This window comes from Thermochaetoides thermophila (genome assembly GCF_000221225.1).
Source record: "Thermochaetoides thermophila DSM 1495 unplaced genomic scaffold scf7180000011816, whole genome shotgun sequence".
NCBI lineage: Eukaryota > Fungi > Ascomycota > Sordariomycetes > Sordariales > Chaetomiaceae > Thermochaetoides > Thermochaetoides thermophila.
This window is the reverse complement of record NW_006383032.1, coordinates 3,597,982-3,617,492: the sequence shown is the minus strand read 5'-3', so window position 1 is coordinate 3,617,492 and position 19,511 is coordinate 3,597,982. Positions and strand designations below refer to the sequence as shown.

The 19,511-nt window shown below is 52.0% G+C and overlaps 4 protein-coding genes across 4 annotated transcripts; 1 reads left to right on the top strand and 3 right to left on the bottom strand.

The window, feature by feature from the left end:
* Positions 1–337: 337 nt before the first annotated feature.
* On the bottom strand, positions 338–2,089 carry CTHT_0030770 (putative serine/threonine protein; the record flags this gene model as incomplete). The annotated part of the gene is made up of 2 exons (XM_006693463.1): positions 338–1,287; positions 1,399–2,089. 2 exons carry the CDS (start codon positions 2,087–2,089, stop codon positions 338–340), a joined length of 1,641 nt encoding a protein of 546 aa, XP_006693526.1.
* Positions 2,090–10,374: 8,285 nt separating this feature from the next.
* Positions 10,375–13,242, bottom strand: CTHT_0030760 (uncharacterized protein; the record flags this gene model as incomplete). Its single annotated transcript, XM_006693462.1, has 5 exons — positions 10,375–10,590; positions 10,809–11,177; positions 11,234–12,126; positions 12,188–12,438; positions 12,503–13,242. The coding sequence occupies 5 exons, from the start codon at positions 13,240–13,242 to the stop codon at positions 10,375–10,377; spliced, it is 2,469 nt and encodes an 822-aa protein (XP_006693525.1).
* A 661-nt stretch (positions 13,243–13,903) lies between these two features.
* CTHT_0030750 (uncharacterized protein) lies at positions 13,904–14,438 on the top strand (the record flags this gene model as incomplete). Its single annotated transcript, XM_006693461.1, has 5 exons — positions 13,904–13,925; positions 13,997–14,019; positions 14,093–14,159; positions 14,258–14,310; positions 14,397–14,438. The coding sequence occupies 5 exons, from the start codon at positions 13,904–13,906 to the stop codon at positions 14,436–14,438; spliced, it is 207 nt and encodes a 68-aa protein (XP_006693524.1).
* Positions 14,439–15,128: 690 nt separating this feature from the next.
* Positions 15,129–18,327, bottom strand: CTHT_0030740 (uncharacterized protein; the record flags this gene model as incomplete). Its single annotated transcript, XM_006693460.1, has 3 exons — positions 15,129–17,588; positions 17,641–18,180; positions 18,235–18,327. The coding sequence occupies 3 exons, from the start codon at positions 18,325–18,327 to the stop codon at positions 15,129–15,131; spliced, it is 3,093 nt and encodes a 1,030-aa protein (XP_006693523.1).
* Positions 18,328–19,511: the final 1,184 nt, after the last annotated feature.

The window sequence follows — 19,511 nt, the reverse complement described above, 5'->3', positions numbered from 1 at the left end:
CAACAAACCACCACCCCACCTTGAAACCTATCCTGCCTAAAGCGCCACTTAAATGCTTTCCAAGAATGTTCCCGCCCTATAGCTGACAATGGAAGAACAAAAAACGTAAATATATGTTTCGCAAAATATGGACAAGATAAGCTCTCGCACTCCTTCGGATGCCGAACTTAGAAACGAGGAGAGGGGAGAATGTGAACAAATGCCCTAAGGAGTTAAAACATCTGTAGAGTAATCGGGTCCTCTCCTCAAACTAAAGGGATAAACGTAAAAGATGTGGCTTCATGCTCGGCACATCTGCGGCGCCGACTGCTGGAAACGGCCCAACTGGCTAATCGTCTTAAAAACCCGGCATATGGGCAAAAAGCGAAATCTGGGGGTAGAAGGGGACTGGGTGGCGCAGCTGGGACGTTGCGGGTGTAGTCGGCTGCGCAGGCCGGAACATCTCATAAACGTAATGCTGCAGCTGATAAAACTTCGGTGTACACGCGGCCTGAGGAGGGACCGGGATGGGGTGAGGATGGTAAACGGGTTCCTGCACGGGCATGTCATAGGCGTGCGGGTACTGGGACATGGCCTGTGGATGCTGGTAGTGCTGTTGCTGATAGTGAACTTGGGGGGGGAAAGCCATCCGCAGATCCTCAGCCTCGCAAACCGCCGGCTCGGTTGGTAACGTAGTAGGTGGCGGGGGTGTCTTGACCTCTGCCCTATCTTCGGCAAACTCTTCCTCGTCTTTGTCAAACTCGTCAATGCTGGAGCACGTCGAAGTGAACGAAGAGCTGCTGCTGCTGCTTCCAGATGAGCAGGTCGACCCTCCCTCCGACGAAGTGGGCGAAAGCGGAACATCATGGTCATACTCGGCGGCGGCGCTGTCGTCGTCATCGTACTCACATGCGTCGCCGTCACCCATGGGCGAGTCATCATCGCAAACGTAAGGTGATACCGCAGGCCCAGGAAGGATAGGCTCCTGTGAAAGCGTGGCAGCCGGCTGCTGCTCGGTGAACTTGGAGCACGCAAGAATCCGGCGGCGCAGCTCTGGAAGCGTGATCCTTTGCTCTGGGTTCCGCGTAAAGATTCTTCCCAGGATGTCGTTCAGCTCGTCTGACACCGGAAGGATGGTCTTGAGGAAATCCCGGTTCCTAGTGTAGGCCCGATAAGTGGAATCCTCCATGGAGGCCTGCTTCCACGGATTCCGACCACAAGTCAGGTTCACCAAGATAACTCCAAGACTCCAGACATCATTGGGAGCACAGTAATAAAATGGCTTGCTTGATGAATGATCCAGGCATTCTAGAAAAGGGAAAGGAATGTATGTCAGTGGGTAAATATTCGATGGGAAGGAAATGAAGAGCAGGCGAATGTAGAGACAAGACCTCTGGGCCAATAGTTGAGAGAACCTACCTGGAGACATGTAAAAGGTTGAACCACAACCATAATCTTCAGACTTCTCAGAAGAAGTGGCCAGGCCGAAGTCTGCCAACTTGACAGTCCTCCCCTGGTCAGACACCAGAATGTTTTCCGGCTTTAGGTCCCGATGGTAGATGTGCAGCTTGTGGCAATGCTCCACGGCATCCAGGATTTGAAGGAAGACCTGCTTGGCCAAATCATCCTTACCCACGTACTGACCGCGCTCGGTGATGTTAAAAAACAAATCGCCCTCGGGGCAGTACTCTAGTACAACGTAAATGGCGTCCGGCGCATCGATAATTTTCAGGATCGAGACCACATTCTTATGTTTGGAGGCGAGGTAGTGTAACCGGATCTCCCTGGTCTGGAAAGCCAACTGGCGTTGATCTAAAGGCGTTCCATCCGGATTGAACCTGCTCAGGCACTTCACAGCATAGCGCACCTGCGTCTTGGTATCGACGGCTGAGTACACAACACCATAGGCGCCTGTTCCCACGATTTCTGTCAATTGCAGCGAGCCCGTGATGAACCTCCCTAACCTCTCCTCAGGCGTGATGGGGGGGTAGCGAGGCAGACACGGGTGCTGGTGGTGGATGGTCAAGTGCTGAGCCGGGATAGCGCAAGGCTGATCAAAGGCTGGCGACGCTGGCGGAGTGGGGTATCCGAAAACTGAAACATGCTGCATGATCTGTCTGATAGTGGTTCCTTGTCCTTCGGGTTGAAGAGAGGGAAGCGCTGGCCACACTTCGGTTTCCGCGGCTCCGGTTCAGATGTCTAAGCCTGCTAGAAAAAAAGAGGACGAGGGCCTGAGCAAAGAAAGAAAAAACAGCACTGGGTCCTTAAGAGGGTACCAGCTCCTTTGGATTGGTCCAAGGGAATGGCAATTCTCCTGACAAAAAAACCAAGGAGAAAATCGGGGCACCCAGATATCAAGAATCAACGGTCCAGCCTCCAGAGGGGGGTTTTGTTCCAGCAGGGAGCGGGCTGGCTTTAGCGGATCCTCCGGGCTGACAAGTTTGGCAGACAAGAGCTAACTCGAGCGAACGCGTCAAGCTAGACACTTTGAGCCGTTGGCGAGGCGTGTGTGGTTAGTCAACCAGAGAAGGGGCGAACAGTCCTCATAAGGCCCAGGATGGTTGGTTGACTGAGAACTAAAAAAAAGGGAAGAGAGAGGATTAGGTAAGTTGCGGGTAATGTGCGTAAGAGATGTAGGAGGTAAAGCGTAAAGAGGACAGAACGGACAGAACTCCAACGACACGGACGCAAAGTGTGGAATGAGGCGCCGAAGGAGCAAATCCGGAAAGGAAAAAAGGGAGAACGGTGGTTTTTATTAGTGGAAGTTGAAGAAAGAGGGCGGGCGGGAGGAGAGGCGAAACAGTTGTCGTGAGCCTTCAGCAGCAAGCCTTCAAGATATCAAGTGACAGCGGGCTGAGTGGTTGAGCCATACTGATATCTGCCAGTCGCCGCCCTGCCTCTTTGCCCTCATTTGCCTGTCTGGGGGAGCCTTGATTGGACCCCCTTGGGAGACATGGGAGACGTGGGAGACTGGGCCGCATGGACGGACCTATGGCAAAAATGGATCCATCCATCGACCGAAGGGATCCGTCCCGCCGCAAATCCTCAGCCCCTGGTTGATGCGCTGGTCCCGGGGAGAGAGGCATGGGGTACCTAACTGTTTGTCCAGCACAGGCCATTTCCAGCATGCCCAGCACTTTTCAGCACGCTGCCACCATCCTATTCTTAATCATGGTTGCGCAGCGCTAGTCCGCATCAGGCATGGCTGGGGCCTGCAGTGTGTGGCCCGTGTGCAGCATGATGAGGTGGGCGCCGGGCGGTGGCCCAGGCGGTGGGCCCCTGTGGGCGGGAGTCTTCTCATTTCGACCTGCACACTGCACACGAGCGAGATTTGCTCGATTTGCCCGGTGCCCGGCGGTGGTGGTGTGTGGTATGTGGGGCACATTACGAGTGGCCACTAGCCGCTCGCTGGCATGCTGGCGGACTACCCGCCGCAACCTGCCCACAACCGGACCCCAGCTTTGGCTGACACACCACAAGCGCGACGCTCGTTCCTTCGTGTGACACTACCATTTCTTCTTGTGCCGCTGATGACAACAGCAAAAACGCCCCATTTATCATTCCCTCAGCCACCCCACATGCCAATAAAAAAAATGGCCAGCATCCACACCCAAGCCTCTCTGGATTACGGCGACCTCCCGTTTGTGAAAAAAGGAGCATCTTGGGGGATTGGCCTGTCGGGCATCGTCAACTCCGGCCGCCGACTTCCAACCGGGCGCGTGAACACATAGCTGGTTCTCGCCATCATGCGGTTGTTTGGGAAACCATGGTTCCCTCATGTGTGATTTCAACTGTTGAACGCTGGGCAAATCTCCAGGCATAGTGAAGCCCTGTGACATGTGACAGGGCACGTCTGAGCGGCACGATTTCTGCTTTTATTTTCGAACTCTGCTGCGCATGCAAGTCTTATGAAACAGATACACACTCTTTCATATGCTCTCCGAGGCAAGCGTATCCGTACTGTACGGATCCGTACGCGTAAGCAGGCGGACCCCGTAAGCAAATAGCGGCTGGGTACAACAGACAAAAACATGGCAAAACACAGTCGGCTGAGGATGGCAAAACCAAAAAAAAGAAGGTAAGTGAAAGCCACATCCAAATGACAACGGGTGGATGGAGGGGGTTCAAGGAGCTGCAGACGTCCACGTTATCGAGTCGGCCAATCATAGGCTCACGATCGGACGGCCAAGTCTCTGGCGCCAGGCTCGGGAAAAAGCTGCTAGGTAGGCAGGAACTTGGCAAAACAATCCATGCTTTGACGGGAAACAATGGGCAACTGAATCAAGGTCCGCATTGATTGGCTGCCACACCTCGGGTCTGAAAGCCACTCACGACCGTTCTGTTTTCTGCGGATCAGCAGGTTGGTGGGATTGCATGCGTCAGGCCCGGAAAGGATGGTGAATAGTTCTTTGCCGCTTGGTGAAGGGAGCTTCCAGGCGAATCCATGATTGTGAGACGTTGCCTGTTTGTTTGCGCCTTGGAGTTATACCGAGTGACCTCTTTCATCAGGCAACCCGCAATACCCCAACGGCTTTTCCGAGGCGTCAAAATCCTCTACATTATTGTAAACTTCAAGCCTAGAAAGTGCCAACAGGTGGTTGGTATCGAGGCAAAAGGGGCACACATCTAATAACAGTACAAAGTTAGTGTGGCTGCTAGAAGCTGTCAACAATGGGGAACACCTGTATCAAGGCTATTGTTTCGACACATTTTTACCAGGCAAGAGAGCCCTGCTGCTAGCCCTGGATCCCGGAAGAAACGGGCCCTTGGAACCGGCGTCGCTGGTCACAACGGAAGGACATGGCCATCGAAAAACCATGGAACAGGGATCAATAGCAGCTCGGGAGAATGTTGCCAAGCAAGGCCAAGCACCTGCGGACATGAAGCCAAGGACAAGTGAGTCGTTGACTAAGGACATTCTGACGATTCGATTCGAGCCTCGCACCGGAGGGGCACCCCAGCCCACACAGCCCGATCGCTCCAGGATTGCTGCCGGTGACACAGATGCACGCCCTCCTCTGACACGTCTGTTTCTACTGCGCAGCGATCTACTCAGGGGTTGCATACGCTGTAACTTGTGAGCTGGGATGTCAAGGTAAACGCCCGGTCGCGAACAGCATGGTAATCTGTATCACTTATCAACATTCAGACTGCATTCAAACTGCACTTTGGGCGGATCCCAGGTAGCCTCCTATGTAGTGCAGACGCCAGGATGTGAAGATGCAATCGTCGGGCTCCAGTTTTGGGCTGGACCGCCAGTCCTGATGGTGGGCCTGGTGGAAGAAGCTTCTTGTGAGATTGTCAGATCGATCAGCATCCATCAAATGCACCAAAATCGGGGCGGTCTGCCAAGGCGCATCTGACTGGCCACAGATTGGCGTGGATCAGTCGAGCATCTCCGCTCCAGGTCGCATGCATATCGCCAAAAGCCTCACAACGACATGCGTCAAGATGGGACCGCCTCTTGCCGAAACATGAGTGGGGGTGGGGAAGTTGTATTACGTATATAAGGGCCTTTGATTGGGCGGCTCCGTCAATCTTACTGTGCATGTGCGGCGCCAATCAGGTTCTGAGTCTGCGACTGTTGTCAACCCGTTAGTAGCATGATATTATTACCATATGCTGATTACCGCAACTGAGATACAGATTCGCAGCTTTCCATATCAATGTATCCCCCAGAAAGTCTATCAGATATGCGGTTATTTGTCTAGGTGAACCTCGCCCACCTCGGGAAGTATCAAACACTTCTATCTGGCTGTTTAAGCAAGACAAGAGTTATCTTGGTTTTCCAAATCCTTCCTTTGTCCACAATGTGGCATGACTCGCGTTCGTTTAATACATCGGTAGACAGCAAACGGGCGGCTATTCCTTGAGTCAAATTGTGCACCACAAATATCTGCCAAAAGCCATGCAGAGGTAGCCTGTCCCAACGTTGATATTCCAGGCCACTCTGTTCTCTGTTGCCCATCGGTAGGCCAAGAGATCAGGCCGCTGCAGCATTACCAGCGCCTACAAGCATGCTTAAGTATTATGGCACAAACGATGATGGCCTACCTGATGGCCCTATCGATTAGTCGACATGTTTTGCCAACGTTTTCTAACATCTACCATTCAACGTGTGTTTACAAGTTTCTTGTACATACCAGCAATCACACCCGATGATTAATGATAGGAATTTTTACAACACAGTTGATCATGGCTTCCAGAACAATCCCCGCACGGCGCCAACCTGCACCATGTGCCTGATGCTGCAAGTGATTTAAACAAGGTTGGTAAGGACCATGAAAAGAAACAGTCCCCTGTTTGGCATGGGGAAACTCGGCGGCTCCCATCACACCCAATATCACAGATATCACATGTGTGAATAGGGAGAACCTATAGGTTCGTATGCTCTTACCATGTCAATTCTTGTCTTAAAACGATCATTCTCGTATGGAAGTAGTATGTCTTCTGCCATGCCACCGTAGATTTGCAGCCCTTCGATGTTCTATTTTCGCTTCGGATTGAAGAGTTTCCGGGCGTTTAGAGGGGGCACCGTTCACTTAACTTGGTTGCTGCCTCTGGAGTGCTGCGGACCTTTCCATCTCGTCGGAAACCTGGCATAGCCATGGACGCGACATATCTATTGGTAGGTAGACCATCCTAAGTTAGATACTACTCCGCATTCTGCATTGCATGTGCGCTACTGCAGAGCCGTCGGAGCATATCCTGTGTACAAGTAAAGATGAGATGATGATCTGCCGCTCTAGGTTGCATGCCTTGGCAAACTCGTAACAGCCGAGCTTGCCGCTACCCCCAGCAGGACGCAGCATGACTGGCATATTCATCAACTTCTGCTGTGAATGTGCAGCACCAGGCGCTGCAAGCCGCGGGAGAACCCGTAGTGCAGACCATGATCGGCAATATGATGCACCAGTCCAACAGGCGCAGCCGTTCTGACTATCACGTACACATCCCCTGGACCGATGAAACGGGGTTCAATCAGCTCCGGACATTGAGCGTCTGCCGTATGGGTATGCGCAGCATGGCTCAAGTCTCCTGCAAGCACATGAGATTCTCGGAGTCATTAGCAGTCATCAACTGGCGCCTTCACAATCATTGGATCAAATGCTGCCGACAACAGCCGATGAAACCGCCGCATCTCTCGCGAGCTGGGTAGTCAAGAGTCAGTTAGAAGCTCGAGCGGAAACGCTGGCGTCAAAGCATCAGACAGGTCAAACAACACCCTTGCATTACGCTCGGCTGTCCTGGGACCGTCCAAAGCTCTTCGAGTCAGAAAGGCTGTCCGGGCCCGATAAAGTGACCCTCCCTGGAGAGGGCTACGTCCGACAGTGTCTCAACAGTAAAGGATCCCACCTCCGAGGCCTCCGTTCGGAGGTCATCCGGTGTTGCCACCGACGGGCTTCGGAGTTGTCACGGACCCGGTCCCTGGGTGACAAAGCTCAGCCGCGGCCGGTGGCAACGCTAACTGTGATGCTAGGAGAGTCATCCTACGCAGTCTTCCTTCCACGAACCCTCGATCAACAACGATCGACGTGCTTGCTTCATTTAGATCGGCGTCTTGGGGTAGCCTGGGATTGCTATGTTACACTGCCACAGACTATGGGAGAACAGTCGATCTTGTCGTCGTAATCATGAGCAATACGTCATCGGATCTATCTCGTAAGCTTCGCAGCTTTACTTTGAATCCTTTCTTTGGTTAGCCTCCTTACGGTATTTTTGGGGCCGCCATCAAGTCATCTTGCTGCAGTGCCTTAAACCATTGGGCCCGTGGTTCTGATAGGCAGTCATTTTTGGTATCTACCTGTTCAACCAAGGCCATATGTCTCTTATGAGGGACCACCCTCCTGAGAGACCTATCCTACCATTGACTACCAAGACTTGGTTCTCCCATCTGCTCGATCTATCTCAACACGCCAGTCGCTTCTTCGAGACACCACTGTTTGTTTCGAGATCCTTAGGTGATCATATTTAGTGCTGTGCCACGGCAAAGGAAGCACTTCACCATAGAGGCATAAGATGTAGATGGCAACAACATCGTCAAACGATTTTTGATCGGACTTCCTATTTCTCACCATGAAACTTTCTTAGGCCAGCATTGTAGTGACTCACAGTAACCGTATTTCTGCAGTTGTCTGCCTGTTATAGGCCGGTGGCGTTTGCCATGACGGAGAGCGCTTGATGGAGGCGATCACGACAAACTAGCTGATCGATTGCGGTGCCTCAAGTTTACTCCAATATCACAGCTGGATGATGCCAATTGTCGTGTGTCTCAGAAAGAATTTACGTGTCATTGGTAGCAGGCTGATTTTTGGGAATAGAGTCATCTGAAACTGGTTGTTCAACCCCACAGGACGTCTCAATCGTGCCAACTTCCCTAGACAGGCGGCAACGTGCCTAGACGCAGTCAGCAAGCCAAACGGTCGGGACAATTGGCCCACCGTATTGGCGCGCGCTCCATTGCAGGAGCAAGCGGGTTGGATGCACGACAACGGCGGATAAGCCAGAGCAATCGGGCAGCCGCATCCTTCGCTTCCCGTCTACAACACAACTCGTCATCCACGAACTGCAACATGATGTGACGGAAACTGCTACACTAAAAACGGGAGGAATGCGATGGCTAGTTGTTGCTGCTGTGAGATAATCTTGGCTACCAACAACTTCCAATATTCCAGGTCAACCGAGATTATTTTAGTTTGTAGGAGTGGTTGGGGGTTGACAGGATGCTAGAGTTTCTGTGCTACACATAACGATGGAGTTGAAGGAATGAATGTGACAGAAAAGGATGTCAAGATGTCTGGGTGCCTGTTGTGTCCTTCAGTGCTGCCTTCGCTTTCCTCACCACTTTATAGTCAGGAGACTTTGGGAGGGAGGGATCTACAAGCTGATTATCGATAAATGAGTCCCAACCACATGTTTGGATGCCTCTCGATTCTTCACTACACAGTAGCAGCATTTAGATGAACAACCTAAGCATCTGCGGCACAGCAGTCCAAGACGCGAACTAGACGACCTGTTGTTCAACATGTATTCATCCGACTAATGTATTACTTGCAGCTGAGCCACGAACCTGCATGCCATGAACCTTCCTGCAAGTTGTCGCCCATTGTAACGGTGTAAGGAGACACTCGCATTGACTTTCCGCTTATTGGTGTAAAAGACATTCTCAGAATGCTTCCGAGAACGAAAGTTTCTGGCTGCTGTGGCGAAATAGTTCAAACACCCATGGTTAACATGACAACAAATCTCTTCTGGTTGGAATATTGTGTGGCTAGAGAGGAGAGCAGTGTAACCATAGAGCCTCAAGAAAACCACGCCTTTCGCTCTTGTCAATCCCGCTGAGCAACGTGTGGGGAGAGTGGTTTATGATTTTGAACTTTCTCATTAGAATGGCACAAAGACTGAACTGCTCCTCGAACACAAATGGCATACCAGACATGGAACTAAACACAAGCTGTTGGTGAATTAGAAGGATTCAGACACCTTGTAAAAGCCAATTAGGACGAATTAAGGGTTAAAGGGCCAACCAAGCAGAATGGCCTAGAAAACTTCAGGGAACGCTCACAACATCAAGGTGAAGAAGCCCTACATGAACACAACCTTTGGTGTAATTCAGATTTGGTACAGCACCAACATCGGTGAACATAATTCGTCCCATTTTCGCAACACCACAGCAAAGATGCGGTAACTCACTTCTAGCAGGATCAAAGAGCGGTAGATTAAGACATCAGAGTTAATCCACACGGCATTATTAGTTACACTTTTCTGTAGGATGCACACATGATGGCCTAACCAAACGCTCATCTAATACAAAGGATGCAAAACGTGAAGCATAGAGCGCTGTAGCAGCCGTGCACGGAATGACAATATCCTTAGGCTTGCAACAAGCACAATTGCAGCACAATACCAAGAACAGGCAAACAGGGGAAAACTACACATTACTCAGGTGCAGGGGTGAGCTGGTTTAACTATCTGCGGCTTTGGCTATGTCACAACAGAAGACATCAGAGAAGGGCTGTTGATTGTGATACCCAAAGGAGCTCTCAGGATTTTCAACCCGTCTCATACGGACGAGGCTGTTCACCTCTCAAGAATGGGTGATGTCAAAAATACTGATTAAGAACTATGTCAATTTGAGAGGGAAATTCCCCAAGTGAACTCCACCAATGGCTGGCAGCGCGGTTATCTCAACCAATAACCGCTCGGATTCTGTGTCAGTTGCCTGTAAATACTAGCGCTTGGCTCTCAGATTAAGCCAGCCTTCAACATTCCTCGCTGCTTAACCATTGAACTTTTGTCACGTTTTAAGTACTGCCCCCGAGGAATGCCCTATTCTACGCCCAAAACGAATCTACACTCCGCAACTTGCTTCTTAGTGGAGAAGCAAGCTCTCCTTTACCGAGCCAGGCTCCTCTGCGTAAAAAAGGGATGCTTCAACGCCTCTGTGGGCGTGATCCTTTTCTCTGGGGTCAGCGTCAGGCAGCGCTCGAGCAGATCAATGAAGTGGTTGAGATCACGAGACTCGGCATCACTCATGCCCTGTGACGCGGCCAGCAAGCGGGTACGCAAGTCACGCGTGGGTTTAATGGTAGGAAGGGTGCGGACGCTGGTCTGCAAACAAGTCAGTTAACCGTCTAGTATTACGACGGAAACGCAAAGAGAGCAGTCATGATGGTTGGGCGCGTAGAAGGAACAACCAAGAAGGACCAGAAAGGAGGAGTGAACCTTGCTTGCCGAGATTTGGCACCAAAACTAGGTGGTGAAAGCACCAACGTGCCACGAAGCCAACCAAGTGATAAAGGCAAGAAAACGGGCAAGATCGTACTCACCTTTCCTAAGATTTTGTCCCTTTCCACACTGATGAAATTGCCCATTTCATCAAAATGGTTGTGCGCCAGCTCACCGCGCCGGTAGAACTTGGCGCTCAACTTCCCGCGGATCTCCATGATATTTTTGAGCATCTGGTTGTTGTTCTCGCCCGTGAAAAGGATCTTTCCCGTGTACAGCTCATACAAGGTACAACCAATCGACCACATATCGACCGCATAGTCGAAAGGGACGCCCAAGATGATCTCGGGAGCACGGTAAAAGCGGCTGACCAGGTACGGCATCGGCTCGTTGGCTGCCATGGCGGCATCAGAACGATCAATTGCCGTACCCAAGTCGCAGATCTTGAGCACATTTCGGGCCTCGTTAACCTAACAAATGGATAAGCTCATGCTTTTAAACACGGCAAGATCGAATGCCAACCTACCAAGATGTTGTCAGGCTTCAAATCAGCATGGATGATGCTGCACTTGCGAAGATGACCAAGGGCCAGGAAGATCTGATAAGCATACGCGCGTGTGGCATTCAGATTGATGCCAACGTTGTTACCAAACTTTTTCAGCACCTCGCGAAGGTTCATGCTTAGATTCTCGAACGCCATACATAGATGGCCCTTGTACTCGAAAGCCCGTTCGAACCGGACAATGTGCTTCTTGTCCTCTGGATCTGCTTCGTTGAGCTTCTGCAGGATGGCAATCTCAGTGTAGCCGCCTTTACGTAGGGCATCGTTGTTCCGCATGATCTTGATGGCGACAACCTTCTTGGTTACGATATCAACAGCACGGGCAACACCAGAGAACATACCCCGACCCAGGGTCGTTGAAATCTGATAGCGGCCATCCAAAATTTCACCCGGCCTGATCTTGTAGTAGCCCTCCTTATCGTCTCCCTCCAAAATACCACCTCCGCCAGCTACACCAGCTTGCGCTGCTCTTGTATCCTGGGCAGCATCTGGTTTGGGAGCCGGCGGCGCAGCGAACTTGTCTGCGAAGTCTTCAGCAAACATGTCGAAGTCATCATCGTCATCGGCCTCTTTCTTATTGTCTTCCTTTTCTGGAGCAGGTTTTGAGACCTCAACAAGGGAGCCTTGACGCAACTGGCCGTGCAAATGCAGGCTGCCATGACGCATCTCATCTCGACGTTCATCTTCTTTCATGTCCACTGTTGGATCATAGTCAGCAGCAGAGGGGCCATCTTCATCACGGGCCTTGGCTGCGCCATGGGCATTGATGAGCGCCTGGTCGTCAGCAAAATTAAGCGCAGAGGGTGACATGTCATCCTGAGTCCTGCTAGGGGATAGAGTAGGCGACCGACGGCCGTCTGATATCTGGTTAGCAGATATATTCCAACAAGCGATAGGAGGTGAGGGCAGTTGTCCTACCAGATACCGGCGTCTCACCCTCAGGTCTCTGTAAACCTGGGGTGTTGTGGCGCGTCGAGGGCTGTGTGGACGAAGCCTGGTCGCCAGCTTGAAGCGTCCGCACCGCGGGAGAAGTTGCATCAAGACCTCGCTTTAGAGCCGCTTCTCTGGCACGACGCCGACGCTCAATCTCAGCCTGGACCCGAGCTTCTTCGTCCATTAAAGTATCGGGATCCCAGTCAACATCAGGCTCAGGCTCTTGACTAGGGCCACTGCATCTAAATGTTAGCAGTTGTGCAATAAACAGGGGGTAGGCCGTTATGAGAAGGTTACTACCTGGTGTTTGATGATATTGTAAGACCGTTGATGCCGCTTTCAACCGTCGCACCCTGATCAGTCTTAGCCTCATGCTTGGAAGCATCATTGAGGGCATCTGCAGGAGCCGCCCGCTTGGGAGAGCCATCTGCCAAACGCCGCTCAACTTGGGCACTGTACTTGTCTTGATCTTGCCCTGGACCGGCACCATTGTGACCTCGATCCCTGTCCCTGTCATTATCCCTGTCCCGTCTCTCCTTGTCCGGGCGACCGCGGGGTGAGCGACTGCGGATACGGGGTCGCTTTTCGGGATAGCCGTCACGGTTACGCTCGCGGTCGTGGTCGTAGCTGTGGTCGTCTGCGTGATGATTACGAGCGCGTGCGCCAGAACGATCATCATACCGATCAGAGACAGGGCGCTCTAAGTCGCGATACGGACGACGGTCGTCTCGAGAGCCGGACTCATGATGAGGACGAGACTTGCGCGAGTCACGGCGGTCACGGCGGTCACGGTGGTCGCGGTAGTCGCGGTAGTCATCTCGAGATCGCTTCCAGCCGCGGGGCGATTGATTTCGTCGGCGGAGAGGGTCATGGTAAGCCCTCGATGGTGTGTCACGGTCATGATCGTGATCAAGGTCGGGGGTGCGAGACAAATATCTGGCTCGGGGCCTGCCGTTCCGGTCAACATCACCGCTTTGTTCAGAGCGAGGCAGGGGAGTTGCCTCTACGATTTCCCCCTCGTCCGAGCTGAGAGACGCCATTATACCGACCACCAGAAGCACCTATATAGAAGCACAGAGGCTGTCCACTTGGGATTTGCCGCTGTTACTGGACGGAATGCCTTTCCCACTTCTCGACTTTCCCTTCCTGTCTTGCTTCTGTGTAGGTGCCAGCCTTATAGGTATCAGTGATGATTTGCAAGACAAACCACTGAGCGCAGCTCAATCAAGTGAACTGTGATCGCGGTCGGTATTGTCGATAATGGAGGGATGCAGCAAATGGAGATTCGCAGCTTGTGTGTTGTCAAAAGAAATATGTTGATTAGAGATTGGATATCTTGTTGAGATGGAATGGGATGTGATGCAATCCACTCCGGTGGCGTTTGGAGGAGTCCTAGATGCGACGGAAGTTTGAGCCTGCCTGCGCACTGGCCGCCGACTGGTAGCAGAACGTAGTCAACCACAGCACAGCCGCCGACAGGGCGAAGCCTCTGTTTCTGCCAGGGTTCCGTTGTTTAGCCGGCTGACCGCCCTGATTGCCAAGATTGGAGGACCCTGAAGCAAGCTGTGTGATAAAGGCGGCTGACCGCTGGCATTGAGGGGTGTTGCTGTCAAATTCTCTTTCGGTTTTCAACAGGTCTGCTGCTGCTGCGTTCGTGTTTCCTAAAATCGAAAAACCACGGAAAAAATCATAAAATTTCAAATGGGTGGCCAGAGCAGAGAAGGTAGGCTTCCCATTGCATCCAACCTCTTAAACTCCTTTAGCCAGCCAGACTAACATGCCATTCCTCACCAGGCGGCAAGGCCAAGCCCCTCAAGGTGCGCATCTCTGAGATGATGTCGTTAGTCTTTCCCTGACTGCCAGAGTTGAGATCTAACTACCTTACTGCAGGCTCCCAAGAAGGAGAAGAGGGAGCTTGACGAGGAGGACAAGGCTTTCCTCCAGAAGCAGCGTGAACGTAAGACCTACCCTCAGGTCACACCCTAAGATGCCTGCTAGCCTTCATGGCGATCCTCTTTCAAATTGAAGATGATTCTCACACATCGTTGCTTGCAGTGGAGAAGGCTAAGAAGGAGCTTGCTGCCAAAGCCGCCGGCAGAGGCCCTCTGGTGAGTCCATCCCAACAAATTCCCAACTCAAGCTGCATGATGGAAACATTTGCAGCCACTTACCATGTAATGATCAATGCCAACAGAGTGTGGGCGCCCACGGTATTAAGAAGTCTGGCAAGAAATAAGCTTGGTAATCAAGCATTTCAGCTGGACGGAGGGTCACGGCGTTGCGGTTTGGTTGGAGCAAATAGGGATTTGTTGGGTTTTGGAAGGATGGAATGGCATTTCAAGGCAAGGCAATATACCAAATCGAATTAATTGCCATTGCTTCTTATACGTCTTTCCTATCTGGGCTTCATCCTTGACGCCCTTTGCGAGCATATTCCGTCTCCTCGCCCACCAGGCAGCAACTTCTGCAAAAGAAGTCCTTTCAGGAACTGCACAATGGGTAAGTCATAAACATTCATCCATCAGTGATGGGGGCATTCTGAAACGAGCAACAATCTTTTGGTGCCTTCATTGCAAGCTCGTGAACTTAATGGTCGAGGAGGGTTGCGCATGCCCATCCCCTCTGTAATTACAACCGCTATGGAAAAGGGCACCGTGACTGAGTGTTTGTCCTTTCTAAAACTTAGGAGATGCGGACATGATTCACATGAGATTTGCAGCAGGAACGCCAATGCAGCAATCAACCTCCCTACCTGTAAACCCCAAAACGCCAGTACAATGCCAGTCAGCAAAATACATGCTAGAATAAATGGCAAAATGCAAAGTGAAATGAAGCCGAAAGAGTGTTCACATCATGAAAGATCGCCCATCCATCATGAACTTGGAGCCGAAAAATTCATCCTGGGGCAGCTCCGAGGAGTGGACTTCTAGTTCCCTCCCCAGATATGGCCCCCGCTCCGCGGCGCCGCACCGGGCGGCGTGGCCCTTCCGGTTTCCGAAGCCTCTCCTGGGCGTCTCCGATTGTTGCTGCCCCTGAAGTAATCATATGACTGTGGCGCCATGTGCTCGTCATGGTCTGTCTGCGGCAGCCCGCCATAACCACGTGGACCACCGCCCAACATACCAGGAGCGCGAGTACTGCTGTACGAGCTTGGCGTGTGCGACCTATAGCCAGGGTTGGAGATAGGCATGCCGGCCGCATTGATAACAAGATTGGCACCGCTATCATTGCTGCCGCTGCCCAGGCCATACAGTGTGTTGCCCGAGGCACCAGCGCGCGAGTAACTGTTGGTGGGATGGTGTCGTGCGGCAGATGAGTAATGGGAAGGCTCGTCATAGGGACTATACTGTTGAGGGGTTCTGTAGCTGCTTCCGACATCATCAGTATAAGGTGAAAAGGCCCTTCTGCCGGCAAAGCCCATCCCACCAGCTGGAGTTCCGGGTCGTGAATTGGGCTCAGAACCGGGCATGCCTGGAGTATCGGGACGAATAATATCCGACGGCCTGCCAAATAGCTCGCCTGCTCCATGATCGGCTGCGAACTCGTCACGATTCTTGTAGAACTCGAAGTCCAGTCGGGACTCCGGAACAACTTCAAAGCCAGGAATTGAAGGCGATGTCTTCCCCGCCTGACCAGACGACATGTTGTCGAGGGCATATGAATCGCTGTAGCCACTGACAGACATCGTGTCGCCATCATAACCATCGCCTGGTCGTCCCCGATAGATACTCGCCAAAAGGTTTTGTGCCTTCGCATGGACCATCGGAGTGATAAGGGGCTTGAAGATTGCGGGGTGTCCAAAGCGAGCAGCGAGCAGCTTATCAGTGCAGAGGCCCTGTTCTTTGAAGTTCTTGGCTGCTTCCATTTGATCCTGCCTGGTGTATCTTGTCGCGTAGTACTGGATTTTATGGTCGAACGCGCGAGAGCAGTAGATCTTGAAAGCGATCATGAGGAAGGGGAGAGGAGCGACGGCGTAAGCTTGAACATGCGATGCGTCGCCGCGGACCCAGACGACCAGAAAGACGACCATGTGGGACAAGATTGAGGCAAAAAGGAAGCGGTTGAACAGGATGCGCCAGAACATGCCGCCACTTTCGGTCTTGGTGACAAAAACGTAGAGCAGGAGATACTTCTTGAGTCCAACATCAATGCAGAAATAAAGCGCCGCAGCGGGAAGTACGAGAGGCTGGATCGCAGCGTAACAGAGCGCAATGGTTGAGTAGTACAAGAAATAGTTGTAGTAGCTGGCATAGTCGAATGGAGGGGGCGCCGTGAGTTCGATTAGTTCGCGAGGAGTCGGGCTCGAAAACTTCCGCATTGCAAAACTGTAGACGAGTGTCCATAACTGAGCCAGATCCACTGCGGCTCCAAGTTGCCTCTGGAGAAGCCACGAGATCCAGAACGGGGAGACGGTGCAGATAGAGAGGAAGACTGTCAAGCCGAAGTCGGAGTCGACGATGGCCTTCCAGGTATCTGCGCCACTTTCTGTCCTCTGAACCACATTGGCGATGAAACTCCATAAGGCACTAAATACCGAGAAAACGATGAGGTTGTTAAATACGAAGAAAGAGTATAGCTTGGCTACGACATGACGTTCTCGTCCAGTTTTGGTCTGGTCGCCGGCCTTGATCGACATGCGCCGGAAGATGATGGGCAGGGCCACGTAAACGAGCGACATTAAAGCAGGAGAGGCAATACCTTGGATGAGGGACCAGGTAGTGCCATTCCTCTCCAATGAACGCTTGAAAGCGGGCCAAACGTTGCCCAAGTTACCCAAGTTCACGAGAAAGATGGCGATGAAGGCGTTTGGAACGATCCAAAGAATTGTGAGGATGGTTATCCAAAGGTTGTTCCAGAGCCGCCTGGTGCTGCGAGTGGTTGAGCTCAGAGGCATGTTGTCCCAGATAATATCGTTAGGACGCGGAGCAAGGGTTACGACAGCGCCGTGCTTCTTTTTGCGGCAAGCATAGGCGATCGCATGCGCTTCGGCGATGTCGGCGAACGATGCGAAACCATACGGCATGGAACCTCTCTTGTCGATACGCTGACGGACATCCTTGATCTCCAGTTCCAGTGTCTTGATGCGTTGTGTGAGGTAATCGATGGCATCAAGCTTCTGGCCTTTAGGGTACGACGAGTACGAGGGATCCTTCTTGGAGGGCAAGCATGTCGGGCGTGTGGCTGGAAGGTTGTTCGGGTCTTTGAGATACTTGGCTAACACCTTTTCAAGTTTTCGAACCGTTTTTTCGTGTTCTTCCAAAAGCGCTGGCAAGACCTTGACGTCTCGTGCAACGACGGTCCTCGCGAAAGATGAATGGGGTGCGACCTTGTCAATAATTCTGGCAATGCCTTCATCAGAGGTATAGCTTTTGGGGATATCATAGAGCTGGCTAGGTTAGCGCCTATCTGTTAGTCTCGCAGCGTATCGAAGCACATACCATCAAGGTACGGGAGTGAAGACTTTGTTGATATTCTTCGCTTTTAAAATACGTCCGCCTCAGCTGCAACACCTTCCGGTAGTTCCACCACAAAAAGCCGCAAACAATCAGGGTCAGCAGCCAAGCAAATACGACGGTAGCCCACAGGGGGGCGCCCCAGACATTTCTCGGAGTGACCTGGTACAGCCAGGACGGGTCGGGAGGTGTGAAGTTTGTCCAGTTGACGGGAATCAGGATGCCGCATCCGAGAACCGAGAGGATAACGAAAATATTGCGGCACATTCTGGTGAAGCGCATGAAAATGGCAGCATCCATGCCCGCCAAGTGCACTAGGTCTTCTTCTGATGTTGACCATAGCGGGGAGATCCAGGCGAACAAACCCTTCCCGAGGGGAGGAGGGGCGTGCTTTTCATCAGCATGCTTCAATTTCGGGGCGTACACAACACTATTATATGGCCGCAGAAAGGAAAAAGCGATGGCAATGGCAGCGGTGATGCCCAGCGAGGAACCAAGGGCAGCGTAGACGGAACTCTGTTGGAGCTGGAGGGTTGTCAGTGAGCACAATAGCAACGTATTGCAAAACGAGTACAATACCTGTGAGGCAAAGGGGTCAGACAGCAGCTGCAACAAGATCTCAGCCGAGGACTTCTGTCCATCGCGCTCCTGGAGTAGCCGAGCCGTATCCATGATGTGTGGTTTGTGAGCTGATGCCCTCACCGGGCATCTGGGAAAAAGGGAGTGGTCAAGCTGCCAAAATACCGGACGAACACCGCCACACAGGAAGTTCGGATGATCGTCGCGATGTTTAGACGGCCTGAAGGGTGTGTGTCTGCCGCCCAAACGAGCAGCTACAGGACCCGTGCCACGTTTTCGCGTGCGAAAAAAAAAGAGTCCCAGAAAAAAAACCGAGAAATTCGGTTTGTTGACTTGTTGGGTCAATGGCGAAGTTATTACCCGGGCACGATAGACGGAAACGAGAGGTCGTCGGCTACTTTTTTCTGGTTGTTGCACCGGGGCGGCAGTTCAACCGAGTGTAGACGTATCCATGCGACCTGAAGCGACGTATCTGCGTATTGATGCCCAAAGTTGAGGGCAACACCTCGAAAGATACGTGTAACGAGCGACGTTAAGATGCTGGAGATCGACAACGGGGTCGGGGCGGGAAGCGAAAGGAACGGCCCGTGGGCGAGGGCAGCGAGCGCCGGGAAATCGGTGGAGTGGACGCCGTCAACCTATCCAGAGGAAAAAATCAATCAGGTGAGCAGAAGGGTATTGTCACGACAGTTCAATGTGGAGAAAATGGGGCGATTAAAGAGGCTTAGGCAAAACGACCATGCATGCGCAGGGATCGCATTTGGGAGATCCGCTGGACAGTGGGGCAAGGAACAGGTTGCCGCTTTACCGGGACCGTAAGTGTTGCGAGAAAAAGTCGAGAAAACGGCTGTTCTTTCCTTCTTTGTTTACAGATGTCAACAGAAGTAATCCGGCACAAAACTCTTCAGGGCAGAGTCTGCGCATCCAAAAGCTGACAGACAACGACCTAGCATACCAACAGATACGAAGCATCCTGCATATGGTGTCAAATGCAAGAAGTACTTAACGTTGCACAGGCCCGTAATCCAACGGTTCCTGCAGGACACACAGTGATAACACTCGGCACTGATGAACGGCCCTCGGGTGGCGGTGGCGCGTGGAAATGGGAGAGTCAGCCGCTGTCAAATTGCGAAATCCTCAGGTCGGCAGGCCATAGCACACTACTAACCCTAACTCTGATATCGGTTAGAATGGATGAGATCCAACAATAACCTTCTGGTGTTTCAAGCCACCAATTCAATCACCACTCAGTTACATCAGGTACTTAACGAAGATTA